Source organism: Ursus maritimus, unplaced genomic scaffold (genome assembly GCF_017311325.1).
Source record: "Ursus maritimus isolate PB19 unplaced genomic scaffold, ASM1731132v1 scaffold_1, whole genome shotgun sequence".
Classification (NCBI taxonomy): Eukaryota; Metazoa; Chordata; class Mammalia; order Carnivora; family Ursidae; genus Ursus; species Ursus maritimus.
In genome coordinates this window covers 63,027,388-63,048,261 of record NW_024423343.1, presented here as the reverse complement: position 1 = coordinate 63,048,261, position 20,874 = coordinate 63,027,388, and the positions used below count along the sequence as shown (strand labels likewise).

The 20,874-nt window shown below is 37.0% G+C and overlaps 1 protein-coding gene across 2 annotated transcripts in view; it reads left to right on the top strand.

Annotated features, from left to right (window-relative positions):
* Positions 1-15,296: 15,296 nt before the first annotated feature.
* XIRP2 (xin actin binding repeat containing 2) overlaps positions 15,297-20,874 on the top strand; it is a 286,390-nt gene continuing 280,812 nt past the window's right edge. For both annotated transcript variants that reach the window (XM_008687061.2, XM_008687060.1), the window contains exon 1: positions 15,297-15,915. In XM_008687061.2, coding sequence (XP_008685283.2) covers positions 15,511-15,915 — 405 coding nt within the window. In that variant the 5' untranslated portion in view covers positions 15,297-15,510. The remainder of the gene's footprint in view (positions 15,916-20,874) is intronic.

Sequence of the window (20,874 nt, the reverse complement as noted above, 5' to 3'; positions counted from 1 at the left end):
CCATGTTCTAATGAAAAGAATTCTTGAGAATGACATCCCTCCAAAGAAAGAATTGCTGCAAATGGGCATGAGCTTTGACTGCATTGGACAGAGCAGAGGACTGTGTTCCTGTTCCCGAGCTCTGGATCAAACCATTGTGGACAGCTTTGCCCACAGGATTCCAAATGAAACACACTTTCCTGATTGACTGCAGCCTCTTCTTGAGGAGCCATCAGGGGTACTTGACTGTGGGTCCTTTATGATCTCTGTCTAGGACTCTGGATTGTGGACCCTCACCACCTGAATCCATTCCCCAAAGTGGGACCTAGTGTGTTTTGACTCACCTCTCACACTGAGGGTTTCCCAAAAAATGTGAAGGTGAAGAATTTATAAACTTTCTACTATCACCATGTCATTCAGGGATAGACTGGCCATATTCTTTAAACCCAAAACTCTGAAAGGACCATCCCAATTTACCTAAGTATAAAGAAATCAAGATCCCGAGAGACCAAGTGATAATATCTTCGGATATGCATTTGCCACTCGATAGCTGGTCTTCATGTCAGCATTTCTGGAATTTTCCTGAAAACGTCATCAACCACCTAATCCCATTTTGATCCTTTAACTTGAACCGACTGTTTCTAAAAATCAAATCCATCCTTAACAGATACGTTGTCTTCACAAAAATTCAAAATTAATTCAATTTTATAATTTAAAAATTGATAAACTTTGAGGAAAATTTCAAATATGTTTTGATTGGTTTTAATGTTGTACTCAAATCTCTGTTCGATGTCTGGTGCCACATAAAGACATTCTTCTGATATTGTGTAAAACTTTTGAAGTTCCATATATTTTTTCTTAGAAGTGATCTATACAACTATCTCAGGTCAAGGAAAGGATTATAAGTTACATTTTATCCCCAAGGAAACAGACTCAAGGCTATGTGTGGTGGCTGAATACAAAATCTAGGGCAACAGTCTCCGAGCCCTGAGTCCCCGTTTTTTGCTACCACTCCATTCACAGCATGTCTGTACTATCACGCATTCTTATTGTTCTCTTGTCTTTTCACTTACTGAATAAGAAGGTGATTTTAATTTTGTTGTTGCTTGCCTAAGTTCTTTATATGTCCATTTGCATCCTTACTTACAAATTTAAGTAGCATCTGATTCTACATGTTTGAGATGGGCTAATATTTGTATTATATCATGAATTACCAAGTTTCCATTTTCCCTTGGTTTGTGCGTGTCTGTGTTGGAGGGCGGTTGTCAGGATGGTGGAGGCACTAGGGATCGGGTCCCTCTGCCTTCAAGACCACATACGAAAATTCTCTTCACCAAGAAGCCTATTTTATTTTATCACAATAAATTTTCAAGTGTACTTTCTACACTTTATGATTACTCTTTGCAGGATTTCCAGTGACTTTTTTATTATAATAAAATATATATATGAAATTTATCATTTAAGCTATTTTTAAATGTGCTGTTCTGTGGCATTAAGTTCATTCACGTTGGGGTGCCTGGGTGCTCAGTCAGTTAAGCGTGTGACTCTTTGTCCCAGCTCAGGTCTTGATCTCAGGGTCTTGATTTCAAGCCCTGTATTGGACTCCATGCTGGACATGCAGCCTACTTAAAAAAAAAAAAAAAATTGGGGGTGCCTGGGTGGTTCAGTCATTTAGGCATCTGCCTTTGGCTTAGGTCATGATCCTGGGGTCTGGGATTGAGCCCCACGTTGGGCTCCTTGCTTGGTGGGGAGCCTGCTTCTCCCTCTCCCACTACTGCTCCCCCTGCTTGTATGCTCTGTCTCTCTTTCTGTGTGTCAAATAAATAAGATCTTTAAAAAAATTTTTTTTCTAAAGAACATTCACATTATTGTGCAGATATCACCACCATCCATCTCCAGAATTGTTTCATCATCCCAAACTGAAACTCTGGGCCCATTAAACACTACCTCTCTGTTCTCCCCTCTCAGCCCTAGAATCACTATTCAATATTCTGTCTCTGTGAATTGGACTATTATAAGTACCTTATATAAGTCATACAATATTTGTCCTTTTGTGACTGCTTATTCCACTTAGTGTAACCTACTCAGTTTCATCCATGTAATAACATGTGCCAAAATTTCTTTTTTTTTTTTTAAAGATTTTATTTATTTTTTGACAGAGACAGAGACAGCCAGAGAGAGAGGGAACACAAGCAGGGGGAGTGGGAGAGGAGGAAGCAGGCTCTTAGTGGAGGAGCCTGATGTGGGGCTCGAACCCAGAACGCTGGGATCACGCCCTGAGCCGAAGGCAGATGCTTAACCGCTGCGCTACCCAGGCGCCCAAAATTTCTTTTCTTTTTAAGGCTGAATAATATACCATTGTGTGTAGATACCACTTTTGGATGATCCGTTCATTCATTGATGGACACTTGTGCTGCTTCCACCTTTTGACTGTTGTGAATTTGCTGCTATGAACATAGGTAGACAAATACGNNNNTTCCTGCTTTCAGTTCTTTCAGGTATATACTCTGAGGTGGAATCGTTGGATCACATGGTAGTTGTCCATTTAATTTTGGGGGGAAACACCATATTGTCTTTCAGAGCAGCTGTGCCGTTTTACATACCTTCAGCAATATACAAGTTTTCCAATTTGTCCATAGCCTCACTAACACTTATATTCTGTATTTTCACTATTTTTTGGAAGTTATTTTTATAAATGTATTGTAAGTACTTAGCATAGTACCTCTCCCATAGTAAGATATCGTAAGCATTTATTGAATTAATGAATGCTGTTGAACTGTCATCAGTTCATTAACATTTCTGTTGATGTAGCAGGGTATTTTTAAAGATTTATTTCTTTTAGAGAAAAAGAAAGCACGTGGGTGCACAAGCAGGGGGAGGGGCAGAAGCAGTGGGAGAGGGAGAGAATCCCAAGCAGACTTCCGGCTGAGCTCCAACCCTGATGTGCGGCTTAATCTCACAGCCCTGAGATCACAACCTGAGCCGGAATCAATAGTTGTATGCTCAACTGACTAAGCCACCCAGGTGCCCCAGCAGAGTAGTTTTTAAATGTGGGGTCCATGGGCTTCCGTTATCAGAATCACTTGTGGTGCCTGTAAGAAGTCAGATTCCCAGGCCACACTCCAGACTTCTTGAATCTGGAATTCCCCAGTCAGGGCCTTGGGAATCTGCAGTGGTAACAGCATCGCCGGGGATGTTGGTGTGCAATAAAGGTAAAAAACAGTGCTTTTGACCAGGCTTAAATCCTTGAAGGCAGGACTTATCTTTTCTAATTCTTTGGCACTGCAAATGGTAAACTCTTAAAGTTTGCTTTTCTTTTTGTTATTAACACTGAGATTCATATTCTAAACCTCACAAGAGCAGGTTTTGGATGACTGTTTCNNTACAGATGTATTCTGAATATGAGAGTGGTAGAAACTTACCCATGTGACAGAACGTCGGCTTTGTGCTAAATAAGAGATATTGTCTGGTACCCAGCCTGCTTGGGATAATCCATAAAACATTTAATGAATATCTTCTTTTATGACATACTAATTATCCACATCCTGCAGACAGTTTCCTGGGATGCTGCAAGATCAGTCCTTTGAGCATGGGTTTTTGTTCTATAGAATTTGTAAACAAAAGCCATTTCAGTCAGCCTTTACCTGGCAAAACTTGTAAGCTGAGTACCCAGCACAAGCAGGGGTTATGGTCGAAAGTGTACTTCTCTCTTGCATGACTTACTAAATAATGTAGCTCCCAGAGCTAGCTATGAGAGATTTGGTGTCTTGTAACTGCTATCTAGCAACGTATGTCCATCATGCTTGATGTTCATTAGTTAGATGAGATCAGTGAGTTAAAGAACTGTTAAATTTGTGTTTTCCTTTAATGGGTATGTAACTGTGGTAGCCGAGTCACAGGACAGGAACTTGACAGAAAAGGACATGGCGGTAAGAAAAGCTTATTGCAAATATACAAGTTCGTAAATTCTTGTAATAACTTGTCTTGGCAAGGTGCTTTGTCAGTTTGCTTAAAAAATGTGGATGAGGAGATAAAAAAGAAAAACAAATGCATTATTCCTATATTTTTCTCCATGTATATGAATTATGCATGCTCCTTATTAGTGGCAAATTAAGTAATATACTAATTTGGGGTACATTTTCAGAAGGAAAACTAATTGCAAATCTGTTTTGATGAGGCTAAAATAGCCAGAAAAATTAATGGAATTGGCAGCATTTAATATTAAAGCTTTAGTTAGTTGTGGTTTGGTTTGGTTTGGTTTTAATATTGAAAATGCCATCCCTTTGAAACCCTTAACTCATTTCTTTCACATTCTTATCAGGTCAATAGATGTTCAGCAACTGTCTGCTAAAACTAATTAAAATTTCCCTCCCAAAAAAGATCAATTAATTTTTTTTTTCAAACATTTTTAGTCATTACCTTTAGGATTTTTTCTCTGGAAAAAAAAAAGGAGTGTTGTCTGAGAATATTTTTCAATCACAGCAAAAATACTAATTATTTAACTTGATAATTGAAGAAGTAACCAAAACAGAAAGATAAATTAAATCACACTAATATTAGTGTTACAATTTTAACGCTTGGGATACTTACTCTTTTGGGAAGGTGCTAGTTTAATGATTTCCCTAACCTTAACTTGCTTTCTGTGGTTGTAAGACTGGGTATTTCCTTGGCAGAGAATCTGGCTCAGTGACATGAGAATTTTGGCAGGTTCTTAGAAACCTTTTGTTTTGTAGTTTGAAACTGCTGCTTGCTGACGCTGATACGCCCCACAATCTTTTTATGTTCTATCATCTTGTTGGGATCATTAGCTACTGTTTTAAGGAGGCTAGCATGATATTTCAAAATATTTTTCCCTTCCAGGCATATAGCTGTAGTTATCAAAGATGAGAAGCCCACTAAAACACTTCTGCCCCACAATATATTTTTATTCCACTCTGATGTCTCTTTTATGCTTAAGTTGGTAGAGGCTTCATTTTGATTAACAGAAAACTTTCCTAATTTTAGTTGGTATGAAAATTGCTAAATTTTATCTGATTGTTCTTTTACATATTGTAGTCATGTTTAAAGGGCTTTCAGGAGATGCTCCCATCTCGGAGATGCAATGTTTAAGAGGACGGTGGGTGTTGGGAAAAGAGAGAACATGTAGAAACTGATAGAAATCATGTGAATGGAGACAGGCGTCTGGTGGTGTTTCACACACAATAAATAAATTGATTCATGACTGAAATAATGGTCCAAACAGCTCTGTCATGCATCCTAGACCCTCTGCAGCGTGCTATGCTTTCAGAACTTCAAAATAAATAGTGAATGATCAGATAAGTGAAACAGCATTATATAAGCCCCTGAAGAACTCTACCTGCCTGCATCTGGCGAAGGGCTTTCCATCCAGGTCCCTACAGGAATACATTGAGGAGACTTCTCAAATTTTGGAGCTGAGTTTGTATTTTCTGAAATAACTTTTGACTGGTTACTTGATTTTAGAGCAAAGGAAGCAATAAAAATGACATCACTTGTAGTCAGGCTCAGGTATTATATCATAAATGATATATATGTATATATTTATACATAAACCACCAGAGGGAAAAAGAGATCACATGCTGATTCGGGGGAGGGTTTGGTAGTGCTGTAATTTAAAACAGAGATGACTGCAGTAAGCTGACTCTTGGGTTTAAATTACCTTCAATGGTCATTCTCTGCTTAGTGAAAACTGAGAATATTGGAATTTGATGCTATAAATATTAAAGTAATGGGTTAGAAATTTAAAAATATGGTGAAAACATCCATAATTGTTGTAAAAGTCATTATGTTTTTCTTCCACGAAGGATGGTAAATAGTTTAATGCTGCTGAAGACAGTATTTTTTTCTTCGGAAGTGTGGAAAAGCCAGTTGTCTCAAATCCCAATTCATAAACATGATTATTTTCACTCTTTTACGTGCTTCCAGTTCTTAAACACATGCATGTACTTTGAAATAGTGAAATACATTCCCCTCTGTACATTTCTGTGCTTAATGTTATGTTGTAAATTTATTTGAATATTTCTATGTGTTCTTCAGACTTACTAGTTCAGATGGCTACATAACTTCATTGGGTGGCTATCCTGTAATGTAATACAGCATCCCTCTTGCTGTGAATTTTAAGGTTTTCCTTTTTTTTTAATGATTGTAAGAATGCTGCATGGCACATTTGCATAGAAAGAATGTTCTTCTATTAAATTTTTACTTTAGTATAAATTTCCCTTTTTGGACATGTAGGCCAAAGGTGTCAGTACCTTTGTCACTCTTGCCACATATCAGGCTGTTTAAAACTTTTCACTTGCTATCATCTGTAATAATCCGATTTCTTCTATTTGGGAATGTGTTTCAAGTTGATGAATAACTCTGCTTTAAACTTGAAACACTCTTTGCAGAAAAGTCTACCAAAGCATGTCTTCAAATACAAGAAACAAGACTTATGATTTACAAGAAGTCTTAATAAATCAACCAGATGAGACTATTTACAAAGCTTGTTTAAAATTTGACTTAAGGGAATTTCAGTAGAAAAGGAAAGCATTTGGTAATTTTTCTTTGCACCAGGAGTCACTCAAAGACTTAATTTTTCTTTGAACATATTGGTGTGCTTGACAGGCAAAATCGTTGTTGTTCTTGTTGTTTTATGATATGGGGCACACGCCTTACATTGTTATTAGAATTAGAAATAAGCTCACTGTTAAATCATAGAGGCAAGAGGTAATTCTTAGAATTACAGAGATCACACCATATAAGAACAGTTCTGTGAGAATCCAGTTTTTAATATATTGGCAACTTAACACAAATTTGTTAGCTTTTAGATAAGGCTTTTCTTTCCCATCTGAAAATGTTTCCCTGTACACATCTGATACTCTTTCCCAGGAGCTAGTGGATCACCTGACAGCAACATTAACTCAAGGCCCTGGAATCCTATTGTGAATATCAGTTCATACATACATACAAAATCTTGGTCAGATTTTATTTCTGTCAGTCCATGCAAACAGTTTTCTTTATTAATGTTTCTCAAAGAATGGATTTCAGATCACCTTGGACATTTATTAAATAGGAAGCTATAACATCTTTGATAAGTCAGGAATGCTTCTCTGAGTCATTAGCAGTAGGAGAGAGTAGAACAGGAGAGGGAAGAGCACTGAGGCAGGAGGAAGTGTTTGCAAAGGTCCTGTGGGAGGAGAGGAAATAAGGAATGAATGAGACTAGGACAGAGGGATTAAATCCTAGAGAAAGAGAGAATGGTGGAGGGGAATCGTTTTTGAAAACCACTTACGTTACCAAAACCGTCCCCTAAGCAAGGAAAATGCAGAGCTCCTTTACTTAGGTTAAACCAAAATGTTTTGTGTGCCATTTGTGACCGTGCAAAACAGCATGTGTTTCTGGGGAAATGCCTACATTGGTTGTGTTATGCCCTGATGCTTTCTTTTTAAGTCATCAATGAGTCCTATAGTTTCTATGGACATTTTTCAGTTTTATCCTACCTCTGTCTACCTTGCTGCAACCTCGGTGTCGATGATTTGATGTAGTGATATCCTAACTCAGAGAAGACACTCACTTGACAGAGAAAAGCGAAGTCCAGAATTCTTGCACTCAAGTCATTCTTGAGCACTGCTCACCTGGGCCGCTACCTACAGTGGCAGGCCGGACTCTGCACGCCCAACAGCCATCCACTGGGTGTGTGAACAGAAGTAAATCCTACATGAATCGACATCTATCTCATTGAGTGTGAAAGAAGATGCTATAACCAACAGGTGACCTGTGCAGTATGGTCACAGCGAGATCACCTATGTGGCCTCTTGGCATCTTTATTTCAACTCATTTTTTTTTTAATTAAATGACCCTTGTTCTATAAAATATGCAGTTATCTCCCTCAGTTCATATATATTTAGATTCTGACTCACTATGCAATTTCCCGAATGCTGGGAAAGTCTTCATTTTATATATAAATGTTTCAGCTTACCATGTGGCCTTTCACAGAGCCAGCTGTTTTTTTAATAAAATAAAAATATAAAAATGTTCAATATAATAACAAATACTTTTTAAAAACTTTTCATGACTAAGTGAGATAAATAATCAGTTTTTACTGATATATATGTATATATACATACACACACACACACATACATACTAGGAAAGAATCTGAGGCTTGCCTTTTATAGTGATTTTTGCTTTATGTTAACATTTATCGAAATGACTTTGATGGAAGACAACACCTGAGGATGTTAAGGGCAATTTAAGATAAAAGATTCTCTCGTTCAATGTCTAGAACAGCACTGAATTAACTTGGGCTTCTTTTTCTTTGACTTTCCCCAACTTTTAATGTGGAAGTTCACATTGTGGTTCTCTTCAGAAGGGATGGATATTATGTTTTAAAATTTTGTTTTTCTAGATAATTCTTGCCATAATGTTTTCTGAAGACCATCTTGGAAGACTAGAGTTCAGTGGGACACTTTTAGGAAAATGCTGCCCTCTGTCACGTTGGTTGTCATTCCCGAGGGAGTATGAGAAAAAGAGGTCTTACCAACCGCACATTACACGCCAGCACACTTGGTAAAAAGGGGAACAGTGGCATGCACTATCATGACAATACTAAAAACATGTATCCTCATGACCTACTGTTGGAATTAGTCAATCTCTCTTATTAAGCAAAAGTGTTCTAGCAGGGTGGTCCAATCAGGAAATACAAACCACACAACAGGTTAAACAGGAGAAATTTAATATAAAGGGATAACCACTACAATAGAAATGTAACCATAATATATAAGAAAACATTTTTATGGTATCCTAGGGCTGAGGAAGAGTAACCAAGGAAGGACAAATTTACAAAGTATTCAGACTTCGTTGGAGAAGGTGTGGTTCGCCCCCCCCCCCCCCCCCCCCCGGGGGCCACCCTCCAGGTGCACACGGAATAGGGGATCAGCAACTGGTGGCAAGACCGTGCACTGGGAGTCATAGCACCAATCTCGGCAAGAGGCATTCAGAGCACAGGGGCTACGTAGAGGCTGGCAGAGGGAGCAGCAGAGCTGTTTATCTCCTGGGCCACAGGCAGGCTTGCAGAGTCAACCTCTGCTTTCTGAGACACCCTCCAGGTCAATGGCAGCTCTAGGGTTTGTTTCCATGTTGAGAAAGCTCTGGGAAGATTAACCCCAGACCAAGGCTGTAAGATCATAGGGTGGCGTTCTATCGCTGTGACTGGGCAGGCTCCACTGGATGTTCTCACATCATACAACCCCTGCCACCCCCCACCTTGCAGGAAATTGCAGAAAGCCTGTTCCTCCTGCACTGACCCTCCAGCGCCCTCTATTGAGAAAGCTAAATATTGTACGCACTTTAAAGGAGAAATAGTTAAGGAATTCAGTATTTTATTGGGGAGCATATATGGAAGACTACACTGAGGAAGCTGAGAGGCAGTAAATTGACAACCGACACAGAGATGTCACTTAATTATTCATAATGGTGGCCTCTGCAGCGGCGTGACTCACCATCCTCTGTGCTGGTACTGCTGTCTATGCTTCTCTCTCGGCCCTCTAAGTAGAATAAAACTTGAAGGAGTGACTATCAAATCACTTGTTTGGTTTTTAACATTGTGTTTTTAAATAATTCTAGATTCACAGAAGGTTGCCAAGGCTATGCAGAGCGATCTAGCGAACACTACTTAGTTTCTTTCCTTCACTTGTGACATCTTGCATGACTATACAGTAGAGCATCGACCCTAGGAAATCAACATAGACATGATACGTCTATATAGTTTTATGCCATTGTATTCTGTGTAGATTATTACACTTTTATTGTAGTTGTTAATTCTTAAGTCTTTGTAGTCATAGCAATAGAGGTCAGAACTTTTCCAACCCCACTCCCGCAAAGATCTCGCTTGTGCTGCCTCTTCGTAGTCATAACTACCCCGCCCTCCACATTCACAACCCCTGGACCACTGACCTACTCTGCCTATCTATAATTTGTCATTGCAAGATTGTTATGTAAAGGCAATCATACAGGATGTGATCTTCTGAGCTTGGCTTTTTTACTCAGCATAATATCCTTTCATATATAGTTGGAAAATAGTTTTTCTGTTCTCTGCAATCTCTCTAGCTCTTCATTGGTGTTTTTAGATCATTTAAATTTCATGCAATAATTGATATTATGGGCTTAACCCTGACATTTCAGTTTGTTTTATCTTTGTTTTCTCTGGGGGTTTTTGTTTGTTTGTTTCTTTCCTTTTCTATGACTTCTGTGAGTTATTCAAATATTTCTTAGAATCCATTTTGATTTATCTGTTTGTTTGTTTTTTTAACATATCACACCCATGCTGGATTTTTTTAGTGATTTCTGAGGTATTACGTTATGTATGGATACACACATGTATGTGTGTATGTCTGTTGGTGTCAGTGTTTTGGCAGTTGGAGTGAAGTGTAGAAACTTCACCTCTTTTATTCCTACCCTTCCTAATTTTAGTATAATTGTTTAAATAACTTCTCTACATATACTGAGAACTGTATCAAACAATGTTGTACTTTTTGCTTCAACCATCAAGCATGGTTGAGAAAATTTAAGAGGAGATTGTCTAGTGTTTTTATATATGATTTTTTATCTTTTTATTCTTTATTCCTGATGTTCCAAAATTCTCTCATAATTTCCTTTGTATTTCTAGACTCCTTTAACCATTCGTTTAGAGTAAATTTGGTGGCAATGAATTCTTTTAGTTTTTCTTCAGCTGAATGTCATTATTTGTCTTTTATTCCTAGAAGGATAATTTTGGTAGAAATGGAATTTGAGGTTTGTGGTTATTTTCTTTTAGCACTTGGAAAATATTGTGACTCTTTCTTGTGGCCTCCACAATTTCTGATGAGACATCCACTGTCATTTAAATTGTTTCCCCCCTAAGGTAAGGTGTCATTTCCTTCTTACTGCCTTCAAGAATTTTTTTTTTTTAATTTTGTTTTCTGATATTGGATTTTGATGTGTCTTGGGGTTAGCTCAGCTTTTTAAATCCATAGGTTCATGTCTTTTGCCAAATTTGGGGAATCTCCAGGCATGATTTCTTTGGCTAGTTTTTCAGCACCACCATCTTTCTCCTCTTCTGAGACTTCAATGACATGAATGTTAGATCTTTTGTTATGATCTCTGGTCTTTAAGGTCCTAGTCTTTTTTCTTTTTTTCATTGTAGTTTCTTTATGTTGTTTACATTGGGTAATTTCTAACATTCTATCTCCAAATCCATTGATATTTTTCTTTTGTCCTTTCCATTCTTCTGAGACCATCCAGTGAATTTTTTATTGGTTATGGATATATCCCAATTGTAAAATTTCCATTTAATTATACTTTATATCTCCTATTTGCTAAGACTTTTCCATTGTTAAAAAAATTTCAACCGGGGCGCCTGGGTGGCACAGCGGTTAAGCGTCTGCCTTCGACTCAGGGCGTGATCCCGGCGTTCTGGGATCGAGCCCCACATCAGGCTCCTCCGCTATGAGCCTGCTTCTTCCTCTCCCACTCCCCCTGCTTGTGTTCCCTCTCTCACTGGCTGTCTCTGTCTCTGTCGAATAAATAAATAAAATCTTTAAAAAAAATTTTTTTCAAGTGTGTTTGTGATTTCTCATTGAAGCAATTTTATGAAAACAGCTTTAAGATTCAGAGGTTTCCAGATATCTGAGTTATGTCAGTGTTGGTGTCTATTGATTGTTTTTCTCCTTCAAATTAGGTTTCCTGGCTCTTGATATGACCAGTGATGTTCAGTTATATCCTGGACATTTGGACAGTTATGTTATAAACTTTGGATCTTATATCTATTTCAGAAGATGAAGGGAGAAGAAGTTTTATTATTTTCAAATGGGGGTAGAAGTCCACTTTCCGCAGTTAGCCTCCTTTGACTTCCAGGAGAAGATTGATCCATTACTATTAGGTGGTGGTGAGATTTCACTGATATCACTCTGGTTTCCACTCCCCCCCAACCCCAGCATCATTGCTCTCCTTGTGGGTTCCACTGACACCATCACTGGAAGAAAAACCTTACAAACAGTGGATGATGGTGAAAGTTGTAGTTGCCAACTCTGTGCTTTCTGATATAAGCAGGGAAGTGGAGAAGGAGAAATATCTCATTACCTCTAGGTGGTACAGAACTCCATGATCCTCACAAGGCCTTCAATGACATCTTAGAGATCTCATTATCATGGAGTGGGGGTGAAAATCTTGGCCCCTCACTCAGTCTTCTCTGTCACCGTTATGGTAGAGGGAGGTTGGAGGGGACAACAAGGAGCAAAGTTGGCATTTTTCAGGGTGTTTGGATAAAAATATAATGATCTTTGTCTCTAGTTCCTGGCACACAACTCTTAAAACTCTTGGAATCAAAAAAACAAAAACAAACAATAACAACAACAACAAAAAAAACCTCTTGGAATCTCTGGCGTGAGAAGAGTGTCTTTTGTGTGGTAATGAGATGACTGGTAGCTGGGGTCCTAAATAGCTTCATGATAGGGATTGTTCACCAGAAAGACAAAAATGTGGTTAGAGAGTTAAAACTTTTAACCACACCCCTGACCTCTGAGGAGGGGAAAGGAGCTGGAGATTAAGTTAATCATCCATGGCCAATGATTTAATCAATCATGCTTATAATGAAACCTCCATAAAATCCAACCAGAAGCTCTGGGTTGGTGAACGCATCAGGGTGCTGAAAGAGTTGTGCTCTAGGCGAGGTTGTGGAAGCTCTGTACCACCCACCTCCGATCTTACCCTATGCATATCTTCCATTTGGCTATTCTTGAGTTGCATCCCTTACAATGAACAGGTAAATATAAGTAAAGTGCCATCCTAAGTTCTGTGAATCATTTTAACAAATTATCCAACCTGATTAGAGGGATCATGATAGCCAGTTGGTCAGAAGTATAGGGGGCAACCCCGGAGACTTGTGACTGGTCTCTGAAGTGGGGGCAGTCTTAGGGGACTGAGACCTTCATCTTTAGAATCTATGCTAATGCCAGGTGGTTAGTCATAGGACACCTACTTAGAATCCAGAGAGTTGGACAATTGTTTGNAGAAAATCTCACACATATACATGTATTGTGAGCAAAAATAGTTCAGTATCTACCTGGGGTGTGGCAATCATGGTCTAAAATTTTTTGTCATGCTAAGTTGCCCATTTTGTTTCTTTGGCTAGTGAAGTTTTTCTTGGGGGAAGTTTCTTTTTTCCCATAAGGAATCTTTGGGTTACTGTCTGTTCCAGCACAAGTTCTGGCTATATAAGACTAAAAGAAAACCCAGGGAGTTCACCACCACATTGTTCCTCAAATCTCAAAATACCTAGGCAGTCTGTCTTCTCTCTATCTTTCAAAGTCCTCTTACATTGTTTTTATATATAATTTCCAGGGGTTTTAGCCATATTTAGTAGGAGGGAAGAGAAAGTGTGTCTATTCCATCTTTATCTAGAATCAAAAGTTCCAAATCAGTTTTAAATATTAGGATTTTTTTTCTATAGGAGAAAAGGTTTTCCTCCCCTACTTGGCAATTTTTCTTCTTCCTAGATTTCTGTTCCTAATTCTGCAAGGTTGGCTCAGGAACAATTCTTTCATTAAATAACCTCACAATGTCACCATTACCAGCTGTGACAATGTCTCAGTCATTCCCTTGTTAATAAAATCTTTTCTGAAGTCCATTTACACATGAGTCACAGACATTTCCAGCATATGTTGATTAGCTTCTCAGCATATGCTGATCCGTTTTCCAAACAGATATTCAGGTCTTGTTGGTGCTACTATTTTTTTTTTTTTTTGAGACTTTCTATAATAAGTGACTAATCCAAACTTATTAATTAGCAATATTATTAAAGCCAAATTTTCCAGTCTGTTAAGTCTATGGATTTGTGTCTTAAAATACTGTCATCCTTCTTCCAAGCCCTCTTATCTAGGAGGCTCATGTGTAGCATAAATATTTGAGTTATTCAAATGATGTTTTAGCAAGAGATGGGGCACAGAGTGGAATTAAGAGCTATTGGGGGAGGGGTGTCTAAACCCTGGAAGTTTTATATGCATTATCTAATGTATTTTTCAAAATAAAGCCATGATGTTTATAAATCCATTTTAGAAATGGAGCTTTTGCAAAGTCTCACTGCCCATAAAACCCAACCTGGGTTTGAACTCCTTTTGTAAGTAGAGCGAGCCAGCAGTCCATGAACCATTAGTAGACCATTAAATCAATTTAGTGGGTAGCAAGTTTTTTTTTGTTTGTTTGTTTGTTTTGTTTTGTTTTTTAAGTAAAGGATGTTAGAGTGGAAATATCACCAGACAGTCTGCATAGTAAAAGAAAGTATTTAATGAAAACAAAAATTTGTTTCTTATGTATTTATTTATGTTGTATGTGTGCTGAGTCCTGGTGCGTAGAATGTGTTTTATAATGTGATGTACAAAGAAGTCTGGAGCCATTGTATTAAGTGACCTTTTGAGATATTTCCAGGCCTTCATCTAAGTGAGATTGTTTATCATACCCACTCTGCTAATACTTTTCCAGGAAAATTCATCATCCCTCAAGAGCAAAATTTATTTGTTTGTTTGTTTATTTATTTATTTATTTATTTTCAAACTTTATTTTTTAAAGCCCCAAATTTGTAGTGGAGAATCTCTGGGTTAGAATAGAAAGTAGCTATTTCTATGGCAACAGTTTATGCTAGCACGTAATTCTTGCTTTCTGTGATTTGTATTTGTATGTGTAGGTTTGTTTCTGGTAAAGATATATTTTGCCATTTGATTTTTTTTTTTTCTATTCACAACAGAACTCTAAAACAAGGTGCAGTTCTAATCAGGTTCACAATGAGATGTGAATTACGTGCTAAAAATACAAAAGAGACATTAGGTTCCAGTGGTTAAGAGGACGGGTTCCAGAGTCACACAGAAGCATTTCAAATCCAGACTCCGTCACTCAGAACCCTAGGCAAATTACTTCTCAGTTTCCTTACCTAGAAAATAATTATCATAGTAGCAACCTACTCATTGTGATGATGTTAAGATTAAAATAAGATATACATATAAAATTATTATCAAAGTGCCTTATAGCAAAAACTTAATAACTGTTAGCTATTAGTCTATTACTTGTAAAGTAAGACATTTGCAGAAACCAGTAATTTCAAAAGAAGTCCTGAACTGTTTGAGGCAGGAAACGAACCTTTTTATTTCTCATTAGACTTGTTAAATTGCTCTTTTCTCAGAATATACTAAACAATGAATGAACATTATGTAAATAATTGTTGGGTGATTTTACATGGAAAAGAGAATAAAATCCTGTCTTCCTAGTTTTGTCTCTTTATTTTCAAATGTCCATGGCTGTACAAATCAGTCCTCTCCATAATCTAAGTTAACTGACATTCTTTATAGGGTCAAGTCAAGAGCCAGAAATTATATAGCAAAGCTGGATTTCTCCACTGTAACACAAACCCCAAGAGCTGGCACTCATTTTGAAAATGACTCACATGCCTGAGTGTATCTTTGATGAAAGATACTTTTGATATTGCAGGACAACCCGGAGCCATCCATGTTCCCGATACAGAAGGGCTCCCTGATCCTCCTGAGGCAGAAATGGGAATCCGGTGATTTCCAGAAAAGTGAGTGTTGCCCTAGGGGCAGTCGTTGCAGGCTCTTTCAGCCTCCAGAAAAAAAATTGCTTGAACCCGAAGGAGAGATAGTGTCAGCACATGGACCTGCAGATCCCCCTAGTATGCCCTGCGGTGTGGAAGAGATATTGAACACGGAGCCTGATGGGAAGGGCCCTGAGGGCAAGAGTGACAACTCCACGGAACATGGCTGGCCTGATGTGCTGAAGGAGGATTCCTTGACTGGTCGGCGCAGGATCGAGCGCTTCTCCATTGCCCTTGATGAGCTGAGAAGTGTGTTTGAGGCTCCTAGGAGTGCAAACAGACCAGCTGAGTCCTGCCAAAAGGTAAGAATTGAGCGTTGAAATTTACAGTTGACAAGCTAGGCAGCTTGCCTAGCCTGCCGCTTGTTTCTAAGCAAGTACTAGTGTGTATTCTCCTTACCTGTACTCTAGACAGGTATCTTGAAGCAACTGTGTAATGCTGCATGTAATGTGGCATCCTCTACCACTGACTTCCTCTATGGGCTGTTCCAGTAGGGACTCAACCTCCTTTCAGTCCCACAAAAACAGCTCTGATAGGCTGTTTGTTTTTGTACGTGCCTTGTTTCCATAACTAGGTTGTAAGTTCCTTAGAGGCAGGGACAATTTCTTACCACTCTTTGTACTTCAGACATCTAACAAATGGTGCTGCATTTAGCTAGAGCTCAGTGAGGATTTATCAATAATGATGTTGAAATGGAACGAGTGAGGGCTTTGGAACCACAGTGAACTAGATTTTAATCCTAAAACCTGTCATTTACTTCTATAGCTGCATGACACTTAACCTTGAGAATGCACATGTCTTAATCTGCTGCTTTGCAGGGATATTGTGAGGATTATTGATAATATATTTAAACTAGGCATAGAGTCTGGAATATTTTGTGTGAGATGATGATCATGCTTCAGTGAGTGTGGTGTACCATCATGTCACCTATAAAACACGTCTGTTAGCTAAAGAGGACATTTAATCAAATGCAGGAAATAGGATTAGTAACATTAACGAAGACCACATTTATACTTCTGTTTTCAACTACTGTTTAAACTGGAATTGCTTGAATTTATTGCACCCGTTAGGGCCTCTATGTAAGAGATTATAGTTTAATTTAATAAAGAATTAATAAATGATCTCAGGTTTTCCAATGGGAGGCAAACTCCGTGCTTTGTTAATATTTTTTATCTAGTGACATTTATCAGGAAGGTATAGTCCTACTCTTCTTAATGGATAATTAGCCCTCAGAGGATTCACAGAAATAGAAATTTTTTCAAAATAAATTATTTTGCTAATACTTGTTCCCAGTTTTCCTGTTGGGACATATTTAGTATTTACAATGAGACTATTCTTGTACCTCAAATAACTTGATTTAATGCGAATAAGGAATATGAAGTTACATTTATGAATGAGGTTATGTTAAAACTAGAGGGTTTCTTAAAAATGCAACCACTTGCCAATCCTTAATTTGAGAACTTTCTTTCCTTCCTTTTTATTATACAAGCACAATCCTTTTTGTTTGTGGTTTTATAATATCTTTTAGTTGGATGTCTAGAGATTGGGGTATACCTAACATAGATATTTACAATGCCACTTATTTTTTATATTAATAAATTAAGGAAAGTAAAGCCATAAAAAGGGTTTGTATTGACTATCTGTTGATTTTAGTGTAACAATTTTGGACAGTTACTTAAGATAATTGACAAAAGAAATGTCCAAAAGTAGAAGAGAGAGAGAGGCAAACCAAGAAATAGACTCTTAACTGTAGAGGACAAACTGATGGTTATCAAAAAGTATTGGGGGGATGGGTTAAATAGATGATGGGGATTAAGGAGTGTACTTGTGATGAGCACCAGGTAATGTATGAAAGTGTTTAATCACTAAATTGTACACCTGAAACTAATATTACACTGTGTGTTAACTGAAATATAAATAAAAACGTAAAAGGAAAAGAAATGGCCCAAAGTAGAAAAAATAATCCTTATAAATTATGTAACATAACTTGTCCTCATCTGGAGTAGGGATAAATGTAATAGTAAAAAAATGAAGCATTGATAAGGGCTTCTGTTTGACATGTGAGGTTACAACTATTGGTATGGTATGTGATTTTGGATCTAGTGTCGATAAAAATAATCATGAAGAAACATATATGAAAACCAACATTTAGGTAGTAAAAATGAAATTTGTTTAGCATACTTAATACACTTTATTCTAGGTATTCTATAGCACTATGTCATAAAACGTTACTTCTTTAAATGTATGAAACATGGATTGTACATTTAGAAATTTCTCATCCACTGCCAGCAGATACACATGATTTTTATACATAAATGAGTATTATTAATGTTCACAAAATTCTATATAAATTTCATATGAGTTCTAGAACAAGGAGGAAAAAAAGGAAAAGAAAAATGAGAAGGCAGTGAAGAATTAACTTGCTTTTATTCTAATGAAGTATTTTGCATGTCATTAGGCATGTGAAAAGAATCCTAGCTCATTCAACTCAATCTGAAATTTTATATTTCAGACCAAAGCATAGTAATTATATACAGGTTAACCATATGTTTCTATAGATGTTTTTCTTTCTTTTCAGATCAATATTTTGTTATTATTATAAAGTAATGAGGTAATATTTACTTGCATGAATATGCAAAAATATTTTAGTTACTTTATAATTATGATACTTTATTTACAGGGGTTCTCTATTGAGATATTGGTGATGTGGAGAAAGACATTCAATGTTTATGATATTAAAAGCAAGGACAGAAAATAATTTCAGATAAGGTTCTTACAATTTAGTAAATCATCTTAATAAACAAAAAACTGCATTTCAATGTTGCTGTAGAAGGAAACTCTTCAGCAATCTGTACTTTTTTAGAAAAATTTTATAAAATTATTGAGGTTCAATGTAGAACTGTAGTATCGTTTAAAGTGTGGAGTATTTTTATATATGTATATATATTTGCAGATACACACACATGTATTTGTTTAAAGCATCTTTAGCAAAAATCAAAATCCGTTTTTTCAGTATATTCTTGTTTTTTTTGTGCTTCACTTTATTGCACTTTGCAGATATTGCATTTTTTCTTTTACAAATTGAAGGTTGAAGGCAACCCAGCATCAAACAAGTCTATTAGCACCATTTTTCCAACAGCATTTGCTCGCTTCACATCTCTATATCACAATTTGGTAATTTTTCAAATATTGCAAACTTTTTCATTATTGTATTTGTTATGGCAATCTGTGGTCTTGATTATGACTTGCTGAGATGATGGTTAGTGTTTTTTAGCAAGAAAGTATTTTTAATTAAGATATTAATTTTTAATTAAGGTATTTTTTAAGATATAATGCTATTGCACACTTAAAAGACTACAGTATCGTGTAAATATAACTTTTATATGCACTGGAGAACCAAAAAATTCATTTGACTTGCTTTATTGCAATACTCATTTTGTTGCAGTGGTCTGGAACCAAGCCAGCAATATCTCTGCGATATGTTTGTATTTATTAAAAAGTGTTCGTTTAAGGATAGTTTTGTTTAGAAAAATATTTGTTAATTGAGAAAAAAAACCCACAAGAGTCAATATTATTTTCTATGAGCATTCAAGCTCATTAGAGAAAGATGATATCAACTACCCAAATATTCAGTGTATTCCAGGGCTTTTTTAAAAACACTTTATTGTAATATGCTTGCAGTAGAAAATTAATGAGAAATTCTTAAAATAATTTTGCCTGCTGACATTTTATAATTTCCAAAGAGACGTAACCTTTTGTTATCATTTCTAAAACACCCTGAAAAAAGTAACTTAGAATGAATTTTTAAACTGAGAGTTTTTATGCTCATGAGGCAGATTGTAATTCACATAGACATAAATTCACATAGGCGTTATCCCAAATAAATGATATAGAACCTGAGTTTAAAAGAGTTTTGAAGAACCATAAGAATTTTAAGATCATAAATCTTGGAAAGAATGGCATACCCACTTGCAACACTAAGAAATTGTTATTATATAAGGCAATGTATCAGTTAGCATTTACTGTGTAACAAACTACCCCAACATCAGCAGCTTTAAACAATAAGCATTTATTATTGCTTACTAGTGTCTGGTGAGCTGGGAAGTTTATCTGGTCTCATTCCTGCATCTATGATCAACTGCCAGGTCACCTGGGATCTGACTTTTCTACGATGGCTACAGAGCTGGGACAACCCAGCTCTGCCCCATGTGGTCTCTCCTCCTTCCGTAGGTTGCCCAGATTTATGTACATGCCATAGGAGTTTCAAGAAAGAAAGTAGAACTGCATAAGGCCTCTGGAGGCCTGTGCTCAGACCTTACACATCACTTCTCTATATTCTATTTGTCAAAACAGTCACAAAAGAAACTGGATTAATAATGTGCTAAAATAGACTTGATGGGAGGAATTGCAAACTCACACTGCAAAGGTAAATGGATATGAGGAGAGAAATAATTATAGCCAATCTACCACTGGCAAGTTTATTTAAATACATCCAAGAATCAGAATGTTTTAATGTATCATGAATGAATGCAAACATTAGGAGGAGAGTCTAACACAAAAAGATCCATGCTGACAACTATTTGTAGAAAAAATCCTGTCTTACTCTTCTCTTAGACTCAATCCACTAGACTGATGGTAGCTATTGTAGAATACTGGCCTCCCAAAGATGTCCACTTCTCTTAACCCCTGGAATCTGTTAATGTTTTACCTGATGTGGCAAAAGGGACTTTGAAAATGTGATTAAGTTAAGGAACTTGAGATGCAAAGATTTTTCTGAAATATCCCAGGTGAAAACAAGGATTTTTATGGAGGCAGGAATGTCGGAGTGAAAGGGAGTCAGAGAAGGAGTTATGATGTCAGAGAGATGTAGGAGGGATGCAGGGCCATGACTCAAGGAGTGTGGGCAGCCTCTAGAAAGTGGAAAAGTCAAGGAAACCAGCTCCCCTCTAGAGCATCCATGAGGAATGTAGCCCTACAGACACCTCGTCGTTAGCACAGTGAAACTTATTTCAGACTTTGATCTGCAGAACAGTAAGATCATTAATTTGTGTTGTTTTAAACCACCAAGTTTATGATAATTTATTTCAGCAGTACTAGGAAACTCATACACTTATTTTATAGGCTCTTCAAACATTGTTAAAAAATGGTTGGGTAATGTGTGATTTTGGACTTTCCCTCTGTTCTTCCCTGATGAACATATTCCCATATTTCAAAATCAGATCTTTGACTTCTTTCTATTTGCAGTTGATGATATGAATGTT